Consider the following 13704-nt stretch of genomic DNA (forward strand, 5'->3'; position numbering starts at 1 on the left):
TCGCATTCTGACGGACATCCATATCCAGTCCATGCTTACAGAAACACGAGAACCCTGTCAACGCTCTGATGAAAAAGCGCTACATGTAGTAATATATCGGAATTCTGGATTCAATTTGTTTTCTTGTTGTATTAGCTTCCCTGACCTGGCCACCAACGTTTATTGTGTAGCTTATTCACTTGGGTCCCAGGTGTAGAACGACAGGCGATTACGAAACGCGGGTATCGAGCCACTTGTCGATGTATCGAAACGTCTTCAACGAGCTCATCGTCTGTCGAATTAGGGCGACATACGCCGGCGTGAACCATTCGGGGTAGTGCACGTACGACTCAAACGTGGTGGAAGACGAGATCTTCATTGGCTTGGGAGAAAAAGCTGGGAAGTGGCGCAGGCACCAGCACCCAACCTGACAATGACCGTGAGATAAAGCTTCCTGGGTCACGCGCACACAGCTTTTGAGGCTAAAGCCCCTCGGTCGGCGTGGATACAAAAACTTCAGTATCTCCAGGCGACCAGACTTCGCGGCACAGACCATTGCTTTTACTGAGCAGCCAACCTTGGCGTTTGCCTAAAGCCATCGTAGCAACGCGAGATTCCCGTTGCGGATAATAAACTCCATGTCGAGCTTCTTTGCCATAGCTGGACACTGTAAGATCAGCCATTTCACAACCTCCGTATGGTCGTAGCAAGCAGCATGAAAAATCGCCATCTCTGAGAAGCCCTCCAACCGATTCGCACGCAACCATTCCACCACATCTAGCCGACCATTTGCAGCGCGTTATCCATCGCGCTCGTTGTGCACCCTTCGGGTCGGTTGGCGTGAAGCCACTTCAGCACCTCGAAGTGCCCATTTGCAGCGGCCTCGTCCATCGCCTTGGTCGTACAGCCTTCGGATCGATTCTCGTGCAGCCACTTCACTGCCTCGAGCTGCCCATTGGTCGCAGCGTCGTCCATAGCGTCGGTTGGGCGCCAATCAGACTCACCGAATGAGAAGTGGACTCGTTTTGAGCTTCTGTTGCTGGTAGCTCCCATGAGCCAAAGAGAACTCAGTGCCCGGTCGCGGAATTGAGGACGGGTTGGATCCAGGGAATCCGGGTACCTCCAGTGACTCCGAGCTCTGGAGATACCCCAGCATTCCCACTCGATCATACCTCGCTGCTTCCACCAGTACGCAGTATTGGGGGATTTTCTCCGACGGAGGAAAATGTTCGACCAGCCAAATTGCGGCCTCCGTATTGTCTCTACGAATCGCACACAGTAAGGCACCCCCATAATCGGCAGCCGCGCCTTGGTCGTGGAGGAACTGCATCACGTCAAGGAGATTTAGGCGCGCTGCTTCATACAACAGCCAAGGCACTCGATGGTACTCCTTCAAGCACGCAATAGTAGCTCGACCCGACGTGTGCTCCACCATCCATGTCAAAACAGCGAGATCCCTCGCCTGGCACGCAGTTGCCATTCCCCGCACCCAATCCTGCATCCAGTCGCCCCGCGAGGTGGCTTGCTCATGGCTCTTCCAGATTTTCTTCATGAGGTCCAAGCGTCCAGACCTCGCTAGCCTCTCGATAGCAATACCAGCATCAAATTCGTCGTCCAACAGACCAGCGGCAAATCTGTGCTCGAGTACATCAGGGTTGGACGAGTATTTCCCATAGTCCAAGACAGATTGACCAGGAGGTAGTAACTCCTCCACGAGGTTCATCTCGCCATCCTCCAGGAGGAATTCAATTGCATCATCCAACGCTCCAGCGTACGCATCACGAGGGGCCTTGTCGTAGAGAAAGCGCACAACGTCGTAGTGCTTCATACGCGCAGCCCTCGCTATGCTGCCTCCCCTCCACTGCACCACGTTCCCAACCCCACGTTCACCGCCCACAGCTCGAGTTGACAAGGTGTCGTCACCTCCGCTATCCACTCTCCTCTTCTTGATAGGACTTGAAGTATCAGAGCTTCCAAGAGCTGCATCGTGCTTGCCAGTAACTGCAAGACATCCAGTCGCCCTTCCTCTGCTGCAGCCCCCACTATCGACACCGACACTTGACAGCCCGAGAAATGCCCCATCAACCACTCCAGAACTCGTAAATCACCCTTCTTCACCGCAACTCGCACCGAATCGTAGAACTGGTACTGGTAGTAGGCAGGGTCCGACCGCAGATAGTTGGTCAGCGACCAGTGGGGAGTACGGTCAGCGGTGGAGGTGGGGCTGCCCTCCCAGGAGCTTGGTGGATCCGAGCTTGCAGGCGGCACTCAGTGAGAGGTTCCGGTCTGGGCCCAAGTAATCGGCGACGAGGCGGCCGAGCTGGTCGAGAGTAGCGCTTTCCTTCTGCTGGCGGAGCACCAGCTCGACGATCAGCAGCGGAGAAGGCATCGCTCGCTCGCCTTTATGGCAAATTGTCGAATGGCCGAACGGCCGTGAATCAGGTTCGAATTGTTGACCGGTCGTGAGGCAATGAGACATTACGTTGTTAAAAAAAATAGTATGAAACCTGTCGAGTTATATTAAACTAACGCAAGCACAGCCGACAAGCCACAAAAGGGTCTCATTATTGTCATCAAGCCGCAACCCTGCCGCTCTGCGAGGCTAGTTTTTTTTCAATACTGTTGGTAAGCTTAAGCTAAAAACAAGAGAATCAATAAAAACAATTAGCAAAACGCTTAACCCCAACTGGTTTGAGTTGCTTTTTTCGTGCCGTCTTCGTGATTTCCTGTGAAATTTCAATCACGAGAGCTGCGCGTCGAGCCACTTGTCAATGAAGCTAAACTCCTCTCAAGACCTCAGCGTTTCTCGTATGTTTGCAACAAACGCTGTTGTGAACATTTCCGGGTAGCGCCAGCGTACAAACAGCAATGTTTCAAACCTGGTAAAACTCGAGATCTTGATCAGTTTTGGAGAATGGAGCGGAAAGTAGTGCAGGCACCAGTACGCAACCCAATAATGGTTAGTCGCTAGCGCTCCTTCAGCTTCAATCGCACAGCGCTGAAGTGCCGGGGCCCTTGGGTCGGTGCGCGTACAAATATTTCAGTATCTGCTTCCGCTGCACGGACCATTGCCTTTACCGTGCATCGAGCCTTGACTTGTGTGTGAAGCCACTGAACCAAGGCGAAATCTCCGTTCGTGATTGCATCTTCCATGGCTATGTTCTTCGACTACTTCGGAGATTGCAAAACGAGCCATTTTACAACCTCAGTACACTCGTGGAATCCAGCAAAAGCAACCACCTTGCTGTGCGTAAAGCTGTCCGATCGATTCTCATACAGCCACTTGACCACCTCGAATCGTCCATTCGCAGCAGCTGCGCCTATTGCCCACGACGTGCACCCTTCGGGTCGATTCAAGTGAAGCCATTTCACCACTTCTAAGTGTCCGAATTCGGCAGCCTCGTCCATCGCCTTGGACGTGCATCCCTCGGATCGATGCTTGTGGAGCCATTGCACTGCTTCCAGTTGACCATTACCAGCAGCGTCATCCATCGCATCTGTCGGTAGCCATTCCCAAGAGCTAGACGAAGTGTCATCTGTGGCTGAGGTGCACGAATATCTGTTAGCCCCCGCATCCGCGATATTCGCAGCAAATTCAGTACTCGACTCTGGAATTGAGGACGGCTTTGACCCAGGAAAACCCGGGACTTCCAGGGACTTCGCGCCTTGCAAATATTCGAGCAGTCCGACCCGTCCATACCTCGCAGCTTCCGCCAAGACGCAATACTGAGGGATCTTCTCTGTTGGTGGAAAGCGATCAAGCAGCCATTTGGCCGCGTCCGTCTTGTCTCCGCGAATTGCACACAGTAATGCGGTCCCATATCCAAAAGCGACATCTTGGTCGTAAAGGTACTGCATGACATCTAGGTGACCTTGAGAAACTGCGTCGTACAACAAGGGCAACAAGTCATCGCCCACCTTGAAAACGGAGACAGCCGCTCGACCCGTCGGGTGCTCCACCAACCACCGTAAAATAGCCAACTTCCCCATCTTACACGCCGTTGACCCAGTTCTCCATCCACTTGCTGCCCCAAACTGGAAGCTCGACCTTCTTCCAGATGCGCTGCATGAGATCTAGGCGTCCAGGTTTAACGAGTTTTCCCAATGCCTCTGATGTGGCACTCACGTCATCAAGTAGACCAGCTTCGAACCTGCGCTCAATCAGGACGGGATCTAACAAAAGCTTCCCGTATTCGAGGGCCGACTTGCCAGGGGGCAACAACATGTTCACTATATCCTGCGTGCAGCGCGATTGCGATTGTGCCGTATATATGATCGTAGTGGTCGTGAGGTGTGCTCTTATACAGGAACCGAACAACGTCAAAGTGCCTCCTGCGTGCAGCCTTCAGGAGACGGCCTCCCCAGTGCACGACGTTGCTTCCACCACCCTGTTGGCCCTTAATAATCTCCGCTTCTTCTGTGTCCAATTTTCTTTTCTTCAGACTGGGAGATTCACTGCCAGCGTCGTGCTTCAGAAGCGTCTGTAGGACGTCCATCCAGCCGCCTTCCGCTGCGTCGGCACTTGACAGCCCGAGAAATGCTCCATCAACCACTCGACGACTTTTGCGTCTCCGTCTTCTGCAGCAATTCCTATTGATTCACAGAACTGATACTGGTAGTAGGCAGGGTCCGACCGAAGATAATTCAGCAGCGTCCAATCACTAGAGCGCTCTGTTGCTGAGGTGGGGCTGCACGCCCACATCCAGTCCAGCAGCGTCGTGGATTCGAACCGGCATGCGGCACCCAGCGGCAGGTTCCTGTCTGGGCCCAAGTAGTCGGCGATGAGGCGTCAGAGGGGGTCAATAGCTCCGTCCTGCTGCTTGTCGCGCAGCACCAGCTGCACGACCAGCAGCGGACAAGAAGGCATCGCTGCTTGAAGAAGAATCGTGGAATGCGTGTATCCGATTTAGGAGGTTCTTTGTAGCTGTAGTTTTTACAACAGTTTAAAAATATGTTTTCCTTTATAATATTTGCCGCATCGCTTTCAACCGCACTTGTCGTACGAGAATTGCATCGTGAGAAAATAGTATTTCTTCGACCTTGATCATGCGAGCTAACAGATGTACCAGGTAGCTGCGTCCCGATCTGGTGCTCAGACAACCATTTTAACGGCGAATCGTCAGACGACAATGATACCAAGATCCTGAAGAGACTCTGGTCATAAGCGAGACGGACAGGTGGACTGCCCCGTCAACAAGCAAGCCTACCTGCTTGTCCTTCACGACAGCTAAGCTTACCAACGCCGTCCCGCGATCCAATCGACAAGTTGAAGCTGCCTAGTCCATACAAAATCTAAGTATAACCGCCACCTACCGCGTTAGGTACGAAATGCAACATGTGTGTCAGTTTTGAACTTCGTCCTCGCCATCTCTCCGCACGCCATCAGCTTCACATTCCTCATTTCACGCCACTAAGTGAAACAACGTGTTGGGTTGCTGCGTTGCGGGATTGTGAAGGCGAAAAGCTTGCAGCTTCCGCTATTCATTGCGCGATTTACGCCAGGAAGGAAGGAGAAGAAGAAGAAAGAGGAGAAATATCTCGACCACCCCACCCACCCATGAACAAGAACCTCGACCAGTTAACCATGACTTTCGGGAAGTCCCCAACCAAGCGCCTGAAGCTGGAGACTGGAAGGAAAGCTGGTGAGGCTTTAGCCGATGGGTGCTGGAGTGAAGACGACGGCGGCATGACCGACGCGTTCCTGTCGTCCCAGGAGGCACCGAGCCTCGGCAGTCCTGACTCGCCCATGGGCTCAGAAGCGAAGAAGAGCTGGACTCATAGTGAACTAATTGTGGGGAGTACGACGGAGGTCCAGACGAGGAGTCTGAAGCTTCATGAGAGAAAAGCTGTACGTTTAGAAGATAGTGCTGGTGTTGCACGTCGTGCTGATTGGTGCTACAATTTTATTTGCAGATTAAAGACTGTGTTCACGGGCTCATGACGTTCGAGCCGATCTGTATGAGGATCATCGACACACTTCAAGTACGTCCTACCTCATGTTCGTGTTACCCTTAGCAGTAGGAATGACACTAAAATCTGATGACGTTTTGGTCCTTTGTGTTAGTTTCAACGCCTCAGGAACCTGCACCAGCTCGGTCCAGCGAGCTTCGTGTACATTGGAGCCACGCACTCCCGCTTCGAGCACTGCCTTGGCGTGGCCTACCTCGCTGAGAAGATGATGGAGAGCATTCGCTCGCACCAGCCATGGCTGCCCATTACAAATGAAGACATACTGTGTATCAAGATCGCGGGCTTGTGCCACGACCTTGGCCACGGGCCGTTCAGCCACGTCTTTGACGGGTTGTTCCTTGATCAACTGCGCAAGAAGAAGCTCATCAGCGAGTCCTTCAAGTGGTCGCACGAGCAGGGCTCCGTCGACATGTTCGACTTCTTGCTGGCGGAGAACAATATCTGCGTTGAGGACTACGCACTGACGCAACAGGACGTGATCTTCATCAAGGAGCTCATTTGGGGTGGACCTCTGCCCAATTCCAACGGCGTTCTATGTGGCAGACCGTCCCGGAACCAGCGCTTCCTGTACGATATCGTGAATAACGCCCACAGCGGTCTTGACGTGGACAAGCTCGACTACTTCATGCGCGACTCGCTCCATACTGGGGCCAAAATGTCGTGCGATACAGACTTGCTGATCCGCAATGCTCGAGTGTTGGTGGATCGCGAAGATCCTGAGGAGAATATGGTGGTGTGTTTTCCCGAGAAGCTGCCGGGACAGATCATGCAGGTTTTCCGCACTCGCTTTGAGTTTCATCAATCTGTCTACCAGCACAAAGGAGTCCGCGCGATCGACTATATGCTGTGCGATATCTTGGTCTCAGCGAACGACCACTTGAAGATTAAGGGAAAGCGCATCTCGGAGATCATGACCTGCATGGAGGCTTACCAGCACTTCGATGACCGTGTGCTATTGAAAGTCCAGGAGAGCGATGAACCCGAGTTACAAGAGGCGAAGGCACTGCTGAAGCGAATTTATACCAAGCCGTACTACAACTTCGTCGGCAAGACTGCGATTACCAATCATTCACAACACAAATCGGAGGACATGTTGCTGGACGAAGTGCTGCGATGCTCTACAAGTCGGGCGCTTGTCCACGAGAAGGATAACGTGATTTTGGAGTTTATGTACGTTCATTACGGCAAAGGGAGGGAAGATCCGCTCCAGCACGTTCGCTTCTACTCGAAGAATGCTACTGCGAGCGCCAGATGCTTCCGCTTGCCCGAGTGTGCGTACGAAATGTTCAGTCCGCGGAAGTTTGACGAATATTCTATTCGAGTCTTCGTGAAGGAGTCCTGCCTGGTAAGTATTTGGTGTAGGCTCGGGGATTGGAAGGTCGAAAACTGACGCTGTGTTATTTTCTTGTAGGTGACACCTGTTCGAGAGGCGTTTGAAAAGTGGTGTCATAAGTTCAACAACTCGCAAGTGTATCCGGTTGAATTTCAGACGTAGCCGAATATATTGTGTGGATACATGATAGATTTGGGAAAGAAGGTAAGAAACCTTTGTACTTCGATTGCTTTCAGATCTATACAACAAAAAGGCTAGTCGCTAACGCAAAAATACGAGAAAAGGACTGTTTGTATTCTCCCTCCGGAGAGTGTATTACTATCGGGACAGTTCGTCCTCGCCCTTCACTTCACGATTGCTACCATACCAGCTCACCATCTTTCTCTATGGGGATGCACCAGGGTGTGATAGCACTGTAGCGAAGACCCGGAGGTGGTAGCGCCTTTCGGTAAGGAATTCAAATACAACACAGGTGCCAAAGAGTAACACGTAACTCATCAGCAGCGCAATTACTGACATCCCTCCTGTTTTACATCTTGATTCGTCGCTCAGTAATGTATTGCTGAAACTTTTACTTTATTTTTTAAATATACCATGTGTTCCATTTTTTTTAAACGAAGTATTTCACTACAAAGTGGGTAACGGATGCCAGCGCATCCACGGAACAGCCCATGTCATGCCAATTTAGCCATGACGGACTCTATCCTTGGTATCACACTGCCACTCGATATTTTCAGTCAACTCACATTGCACCAGCACGACCACTAGCGTTTCTTCAACTCTTACGTGAATGCAAGATGGCTTCGGCACCTGAATTTACGTGCTCTCCTAGCACCACTAACGTCTAGTACGTCGCCAAAAGCAATCAAGTTTTACCTGCTGTCGGCTCCCTCAAAAGGATCAATTCGCTCTCCTTTCGAGAGCTTGAGCAATCAGCTTCTGGGACGCGTTTGGAATGTTTGGTCTGGTGCTTGTGATCATCGTTCTCATCTCAATATTGTGAACAACGTGGCTAGTCGTGCTGGCGATTGTGCCAAATGCAACGGCGAATAATCTGATGAATACGGCTGAGTTTGAAGACGGACAGTTCTGGCTGATTGTAGACCCAGACTACAGCCTTAAGATCTTGACAAACTGGTATCGTGCAGATATGGATATTCATACCGAACTCGTCTGTCATCAGGGCGGACCAATGTTCTTTGTGTCATTTATCACCGCGCCAGTGCATATTGGGGTGATGTTGGTGGAATTCGCGGGAAGTACCGTAAATTTTGGGTAAGCATCCCCGTGGTTGCGTCTGGGCAAAGGGATCGACCACTAACACTGTGCGCTGTTTGCATCACAGAATTTACTGCAAAAGATAGGTGATCTGACCCTGCAAAGTATCATGCTGAGTGAGCTACTCCAAGACGGATCAGCCAAGCTGTTGGTCTTGGGATACGCCATCTTCCTGTGTGTCAGTCGCAGCCACCATCCTCTTTGGTCACCAGTCGGCGCTTCATGAAATTCTCGTCGATTCATTGTACGTCGATGGTTACTATTACTTGGTATTGAATGAGCTCTAATGCACATCTCATAACGTTGTTATAGCTTCGACTTGATCGCCGCTATTCTATACCCGATCCTAGTGCTGCTGTACAGCGCTAACAATTATCATTTTGACCGCGAGCTCTTCAGCATGAATATTGAAATTCTACCACCGGGAAGTTTTGAGTCGCGCTTGGCTGTTCGTCGATCCAGCTGAGCGATCCCTATTCAGCACAAGCTTGAACTCACTACGGGTCCTGTCATACTCTGACCTAGTACTGCACCTCAGCATGAACTTTTCGTTTTGCCTACGCTTTCTCACCGTCATTGACCTTATGAGGGAGACCTCACGGCTACAAAAATCAAGACGATCGACGTGGGAAACGCTGGCTGAAATTTTCCGGCTACAACGCCGTATACCTAGAATCTTTGCAGCGATCTTCGTTGCATGTGGAGCTGCAGTTGTAGTGTATACACAAGGCGCAGTGACCAGCTCTCAAGCGGCCTGCGCACAGTATCCAGAGTGCGTGGTATATGCGTATCATTGGAAGACAGGTGAGGTGTGTCCATGTCGAATACTCGTGGACATTTACCGCACACCGCAGACCTTCGAAGAATGGATCAATCCTGTGAACGTGTATGACAAAGTCAAAGCATTATCGGCTGCAGGTAAGCTGCAGAACTTGCAGCTTGTCAATCGTGCTCTCCCGGACTGGCCGGAAGAACTGCAGACGTGCAAAAATCTTCAATATCTGTAAGTGCTTGATCCGATCCCTGCCACGTAGACCCTCTGACACATCATAGCTTAGAAGGAATTCCAGTATTCACATCCTCCATTTCGTGTGATATATAGCTCGATGGTCTACACAGAAACGAAGGCACTTCCTGACTGGGCGACAGAGTGGACACAGCTCCAATTCCTGTACGCAATGCGTAGGTGTGCGTGCTTCTTGAAAGGTCTCCCCTGACAAGAAGTATCTAAACTGTTGTAGGCATATTCAAGGGAAGCAGCTACGCCCGAGCTTAACCTATTTGCCTGAAGATTTATTCAGCAATATGCCGTCCCTCCAAATGATCCATCTAGGTATGCATCCAAAGCTGCTGCGGCTTCCAGCACTTAGTGGTGTACCAAACCTCCGTAGCTTGACCCTTGCCACTCTACATCTCGTCAGAGAAATTCCGTCACTAGACCAAGTACCAAGGCTACGACACATCACGGTGTCGTATATGGAATCGCTCCAAATTATCCCTGATTTCGAAAAACTGGAGAATGTCGAGGACTTCGTGATCGCCGGTATATGCCCCATTTGCTGTACTTAAGTAATGGGTTTAGAGGTACCTGCAATCCGGCCGATTGGTTTTGCGCCGGGAACTCTGTGTTCGAAGTTCCGCCCTCTCCGTGCCTTGATGAAAAATCACCTCTACCTACTCTAGCTACTCAAAGAGTTCTCGAGAGGTTTAACGCAACCTTGTGCATTCGCTCAGGCTTCGACAAGGCCAAGATCGTGGATTTCCTTTCTCAGTCTCAAATAGAAGTCTGTGGCGGGGTTCCTTACCGACGCTGTGAGTTTCCTCCCAACAGCGGCAAGTTTGGCATCTGCATCAACTTCCGCCTACAAGCGTTAATGTGTGTGGTCAATGACGACTACGTGCGCCTACGCAAGGTGCAGATTCAAAGGAATGTGGGCCCGCCTTGCGATGTTGTTGAAGAAGCGTGGCTCGGATGTGGTGCGGGCTAAATCATGGTAATAGTACATGTATATCACGGTCGAAGTTGGTAGAAGGCTGGTGACCCTTACGCTCGATGAGAAGACTTCAGCCCACCCACCACTACGTGCCTTGGGCATGGTTTAGATGCACTGCCGAGCTTTCAGTTAAGCCAGAGAGGATCGAACCCGGTATTCGTACGGAAAAAGCTCAGAGCTGGCAGGCATAAGATACCAAGAATGCACGTCAAGTGAGCGAGAACTGCTAGAAGCACCTTGGATTCCGTGGAAGTTGCCTTTTCGAATCGTCCAGCAGCAAGATCCAATACAAAACCCAAGTCAACTGTGAGAGTGATTGTCATTTCCGCACTAAGTACGAAAGGAAACTTGCGCACCCTTTCCCCATTCCGCATTCCGCACTCGCCATGAGCAGCAGCAGCAGGAAGCAGGACACGCTCTGGGCGGCCTACAGGCGGCAGCGCCAGCCGCCAGCCAAGCGACAGAAGCTACAGGACGCCACTGACGTGTCGGTGCTGCAGTCGACGCCCAGCGAGGCGCCCTCGGACGACGCCGGTACCTTAACGGATGCGGACTTGTTCTCGTCGCAGGAGGACGCGCTGAGTGCTGAGGAAAGGGGCGTCTGCACTGGTGCTTCTGCTTCTCTAGGGATGCAGGTGGAGATGGAAATAGACAGAGTTAAGACGGCGGAGTGGAGCCACGTGCTCAAGACGCAGGAGATGAAGCAGCAGAAGGACACGTTGAAGTTGAACGAGCGAAAAGAAGTACGAGCAGGAGATCTTTTACTCACGTTATTGGAATGGTGCAGATCTGTTTAACATTTGTCGTGTTTTTGCTGCAGATCATGGACAGCGTACATGGGTTGATGACGTTCGAGCCGATCTGCATGAAGATCATTGATACGTTGCAGGTACAGTATGGAATACTATGAGATGCATTCTGAGGCTGGACGATGAAGCCCGCTGACTTGTATTTGTTGTTTGCTGTTGCGATGGTGGCAGTTCCAGAGGCTTCGTAATCTGCATCAGCTTGGGGCTGCCAACCATGTTTACATTGGAGCCACGCACTCCCGCTTCGAGCACTGCCTTGGCGTGGCCTACCTCGCTGAGAAGATGATGGAGAGCATTCGCTCGCACCAGCCATGGTTGCCCATTACAAAGGAAGACATACTGTGTATCAAGATCGCGGGCTTGTGCCACGACCTTGGCCACGGGCCGTTCAGCCACGTCTTTGACGGGTTGTTCCTTGATCAACTGCGCAAGAAGAAGCTCATCAGCGAGTCCTTCAAGTGGTCGCACGAGCAGGGCTCCGTCGACATGTTCGACTTCTTGCTGGCGGAGAACAATATCTGCGTTGAGGACTACGCACTGACGCAACAGGACGTGATCTTCATCAAGGAGCTCATTTGGGGTGGACCTCTGCCCAATTCCAACGGCGTTCTATGTGGCAGACCGTCCCGGAACCAGCGCTTCCTGTACGATATCGTGAATAACGCCCACAGCGGTCTTGACGTGGACAAGCTCGACTACTTCATGCGCGACTCGCTCCATACTGGGGCCAAAATGTCGTGCGATACAGACTTGCTGATCCGCAATGCTCGAGTGTTGGTGGATCGCGAAGATCCTGAGGAGAATATGGTGGTGTGTTTTCCCGAGAAGCTGCCGGGGCAGATCATGCAGGCTTTTCGGACTCGCTACGAGCTTCATCAGTCTGTATATCAGCACAAAGGCGTTCGTGCGATCGATTACATGTTATGTGATCTTCTGATCTCGGCAAATGATCATTTGAAGATCAAAGGAAAGCGCATTTCGGAGATAATGAGCTCGATGGAGGCTTACCAGCACTTTGATGATCGTGTGCTTCTTAAAGTCCAGGAGAGCGATGAACCTGGGCTGCAAGAAGCGAGGTCGCTGCTAAATCGCATCTACTCCAAGCCGTACTACAGCTTCGTCGGCAAGACAGCGATAACCGATCACTCGCAGCAGAAAACGGAGGACATGCTCCTGAATGAGGTTTTGCGTTGCTCGAAGCGCCGATCGCTTGTTGATCAGAACGAGAACGTGATCCTCGAGTTCATGCGCGTTCATTACGGGAAGGGAAAGGAAGACCCGCTCCAGCACATTCGATTTTATTCCAAGAACGCCACGGCGAGTGCCCGGTGCTTCCGTCTGCCCGAGTGTGCGTACGAAATGTTCAGTCCGCGGAAGTTCGAAGAGTACTGCATTCGAGTCTTCGTGAAGGAGCCGAACTTGGTAAGTTATCGCTGCTTCGATACAGTTATCACTCTTGCATTCTTACCCGTTTACTGCGTTGTTTTAGGTGGCTCCCGTCCGAGAGGCGTTTGAGAGGTGGTGCCGCAAGTACAATAACTCGCAGGAGTTTCCGCTCGAGTTTCATGCTTGAAGAAGAGCTCCTGGGTTTTGGATAAAGCTTCACTCGTAACTTAGTTTTACTCTCCGTAATATTCACAGGTCGAAGACCTGTGCTTGGCCCCGGAAAAAAACTTGTAACTTTCCAAAACCGGGTACCAAACCGGGTCTCTCTTTCTTAATTGTAATGTTTAGCTAATATCTGCCGGAATCGGGTACCCGTCGATAAATGCCAAGATTTATGCACATTATTTACCAAAGGTTGATGCTAATCGTTTATTATTGACCAAAACCTGCATTCAAACACTTACGGACGCTCTAGTACACTATGAGAGCGTCATGGCTTCGCTGAAGGCGTATCAATTTGCGCCACAATCGACCAAGCTTAGCTGGAGATGAACAACATGACTTGTCTAGCTGCAGGCTGCATTTTTTTACATGTCAATCTGCTCAATACCCAATCACTCTTAGCCGAAGATGCCCAACCTCGTGTCTCTCGCCAAACCAATCAGCTCAACTCGACAGTGACACGAGCATCGTTCGTTTGAACAAGACTTTTTGCCCTGCGTTGAAGCACCCACTTCCAAGGAATTGGCCCATTAGCGTATATCTCATTCCGCAATTTATCCCCCACTCGTCACTGAGCTAACATCCTCAAGTTAAATGGTCAAGATCAGCGCACCATGCGTCTCTCCTTCGTTCCGCTACTGTAGCTCTCTCGTCTGATCGTTAGCACACAACATAGTACAAAAATGAGCACAGTATACCTTACCTGCAAAATGAATGAAATAGCTCTCTCGTT

The 13704-nt window shown here is 51.1% G+C and overlaps 5 protein-coding genes across 5 annotated transcripts; 3 read left to right on the forward strand and 2 right to left on the reverse strand.

The window, feature by feature from the left end:
- Positions 1-783: 783 nt before the first annotated feature.
- Positions 784-3477, reverse strand: PHYSODRAFT_380534 (hypothetical protein; the record flags this gene model as incomplete). Its single annotated transcript, XM_009540717.1, has 2 exons — positions 784-921; positions 3268-3477. Coding segments are annotated over 2 exons (348 nt in total), but the record flags the coding sequence as incomplete, so codon positions are not given.
- A 97-nt stretch (positions 3478-3574) lies between these two features.
- On the reverse strand, positions 3575-4204 carry PHYSODRAFT_307742 (hypothetical protein; the record flags this gene model as incomplete). The annotated part of the gene is made up of 3 exons (XM_009540718.1): positions 3575-3644; positions 3680-4053; positions 4106-4204. 3 exons carry the CDS (start codon positions 4202-4204, stop codon positions 3575-3577), a joined length of 543 nt encoding a protein of 180 aa, XP_009539013.1.
- A 1685-nt stretch (positions 4205-5889) lies between these two features.
- Positions 5890-7583, forward strand: PHYSODRAFT_566508 (hypothetical protein). Its single transcript, XM_009540719.1, has 3 exons — positions 5890-5961; positions 6044-7294; positions 7361-7583. Exons 1-3 carry the CDS (start codon positions 5917-5919, stop codon positions 7442-7444), a joined length of 1380 nt encoding a protein of 459 aa, XP_009539014.1. The 5' UTR covers positions 5890-5916; the 3' UTR covers positions 7445-7583.
- A 756-nt stretch (positions 7584-8339) lies between these two features.
- Positions 8340-10548, forward strand: PHYSODRAFT_320131 (hypothetical protein; the record flags this gene model as incomplete). Its single annotated transcript, XM_009540720.1, has 8 exons — positions 8340-8419; positions 8506-8557; positions 8628-8736; positions 8990-9132; positions 9325-9563; positions 9663-9731; positions 9802-10121; positions 10145-10548. 8 exons carry the CDS (start codon positions 8340-8342, stop codon positions 10546-10548), a joined length of 1416 nt encoding a protein of 471 aa, XP_009539015.1.
- Positions 10549-10940: 392 nt separating this feature from the next.
- PHYSODRAFT_307745 (hypothetical protein) lies at positions 10941-12936 on the forward strand (the record flags this gene model as incomplete). Its single annotated transcript, XM_009540721.1, has 4 exons — positions 10941-11297; positions 11375-11443; positions 11535-12785; positions 12853-12936. 4 exons carry the CDS (start codon positions 10941-10943, stop codon positions 12934-12936), a joined length of 1761 nt encoding a protein of 586 aa, XP_009539016.1.
- Positions 12937-13704: the final 768 nt, after the last annotated feature.

Source organism: Phytophthora sojae (genome assembly GCF_000149755.1).
Source record: "Phytophthora sojae unplaced genomic scaffold PHYSOscaffold_16, whole genome shotgun sequence".
NCBI lineage: Eukaryota > Oomycota > Peronosporomycetes > Peronosporales > Peronosporaceae > Phytophthora > Phytophthora sojae.

What these genes read in the sequence shown, in the direction of transcription:
- PHYSODRAFT_566508 (XM_009540719.1), top strand. Translation starts at nt 5,917, where the DNA reads ATGACGTTCGAGCCGATCTGTATGAGGATCATCGACACACTTCAA. An exon ending in GGATCATCGACACACTTCAA is followed by an intron (nt 5,962 to 6,043) that starts GTACGTCCTACC and finishes CCTTTGTGTTAG; the next exon opens with TTTCAACGCCTCAGGAACCT. An exon ending in TCGTGAAGGAGTCCTGCCTG is followed by an intron (nt 7,295 to 7,360) that starts GTAAGTATTTGG and finishes ATTTTCTTGTAG; the next exon opens with GTGACACCTGTTCGAGAGGC.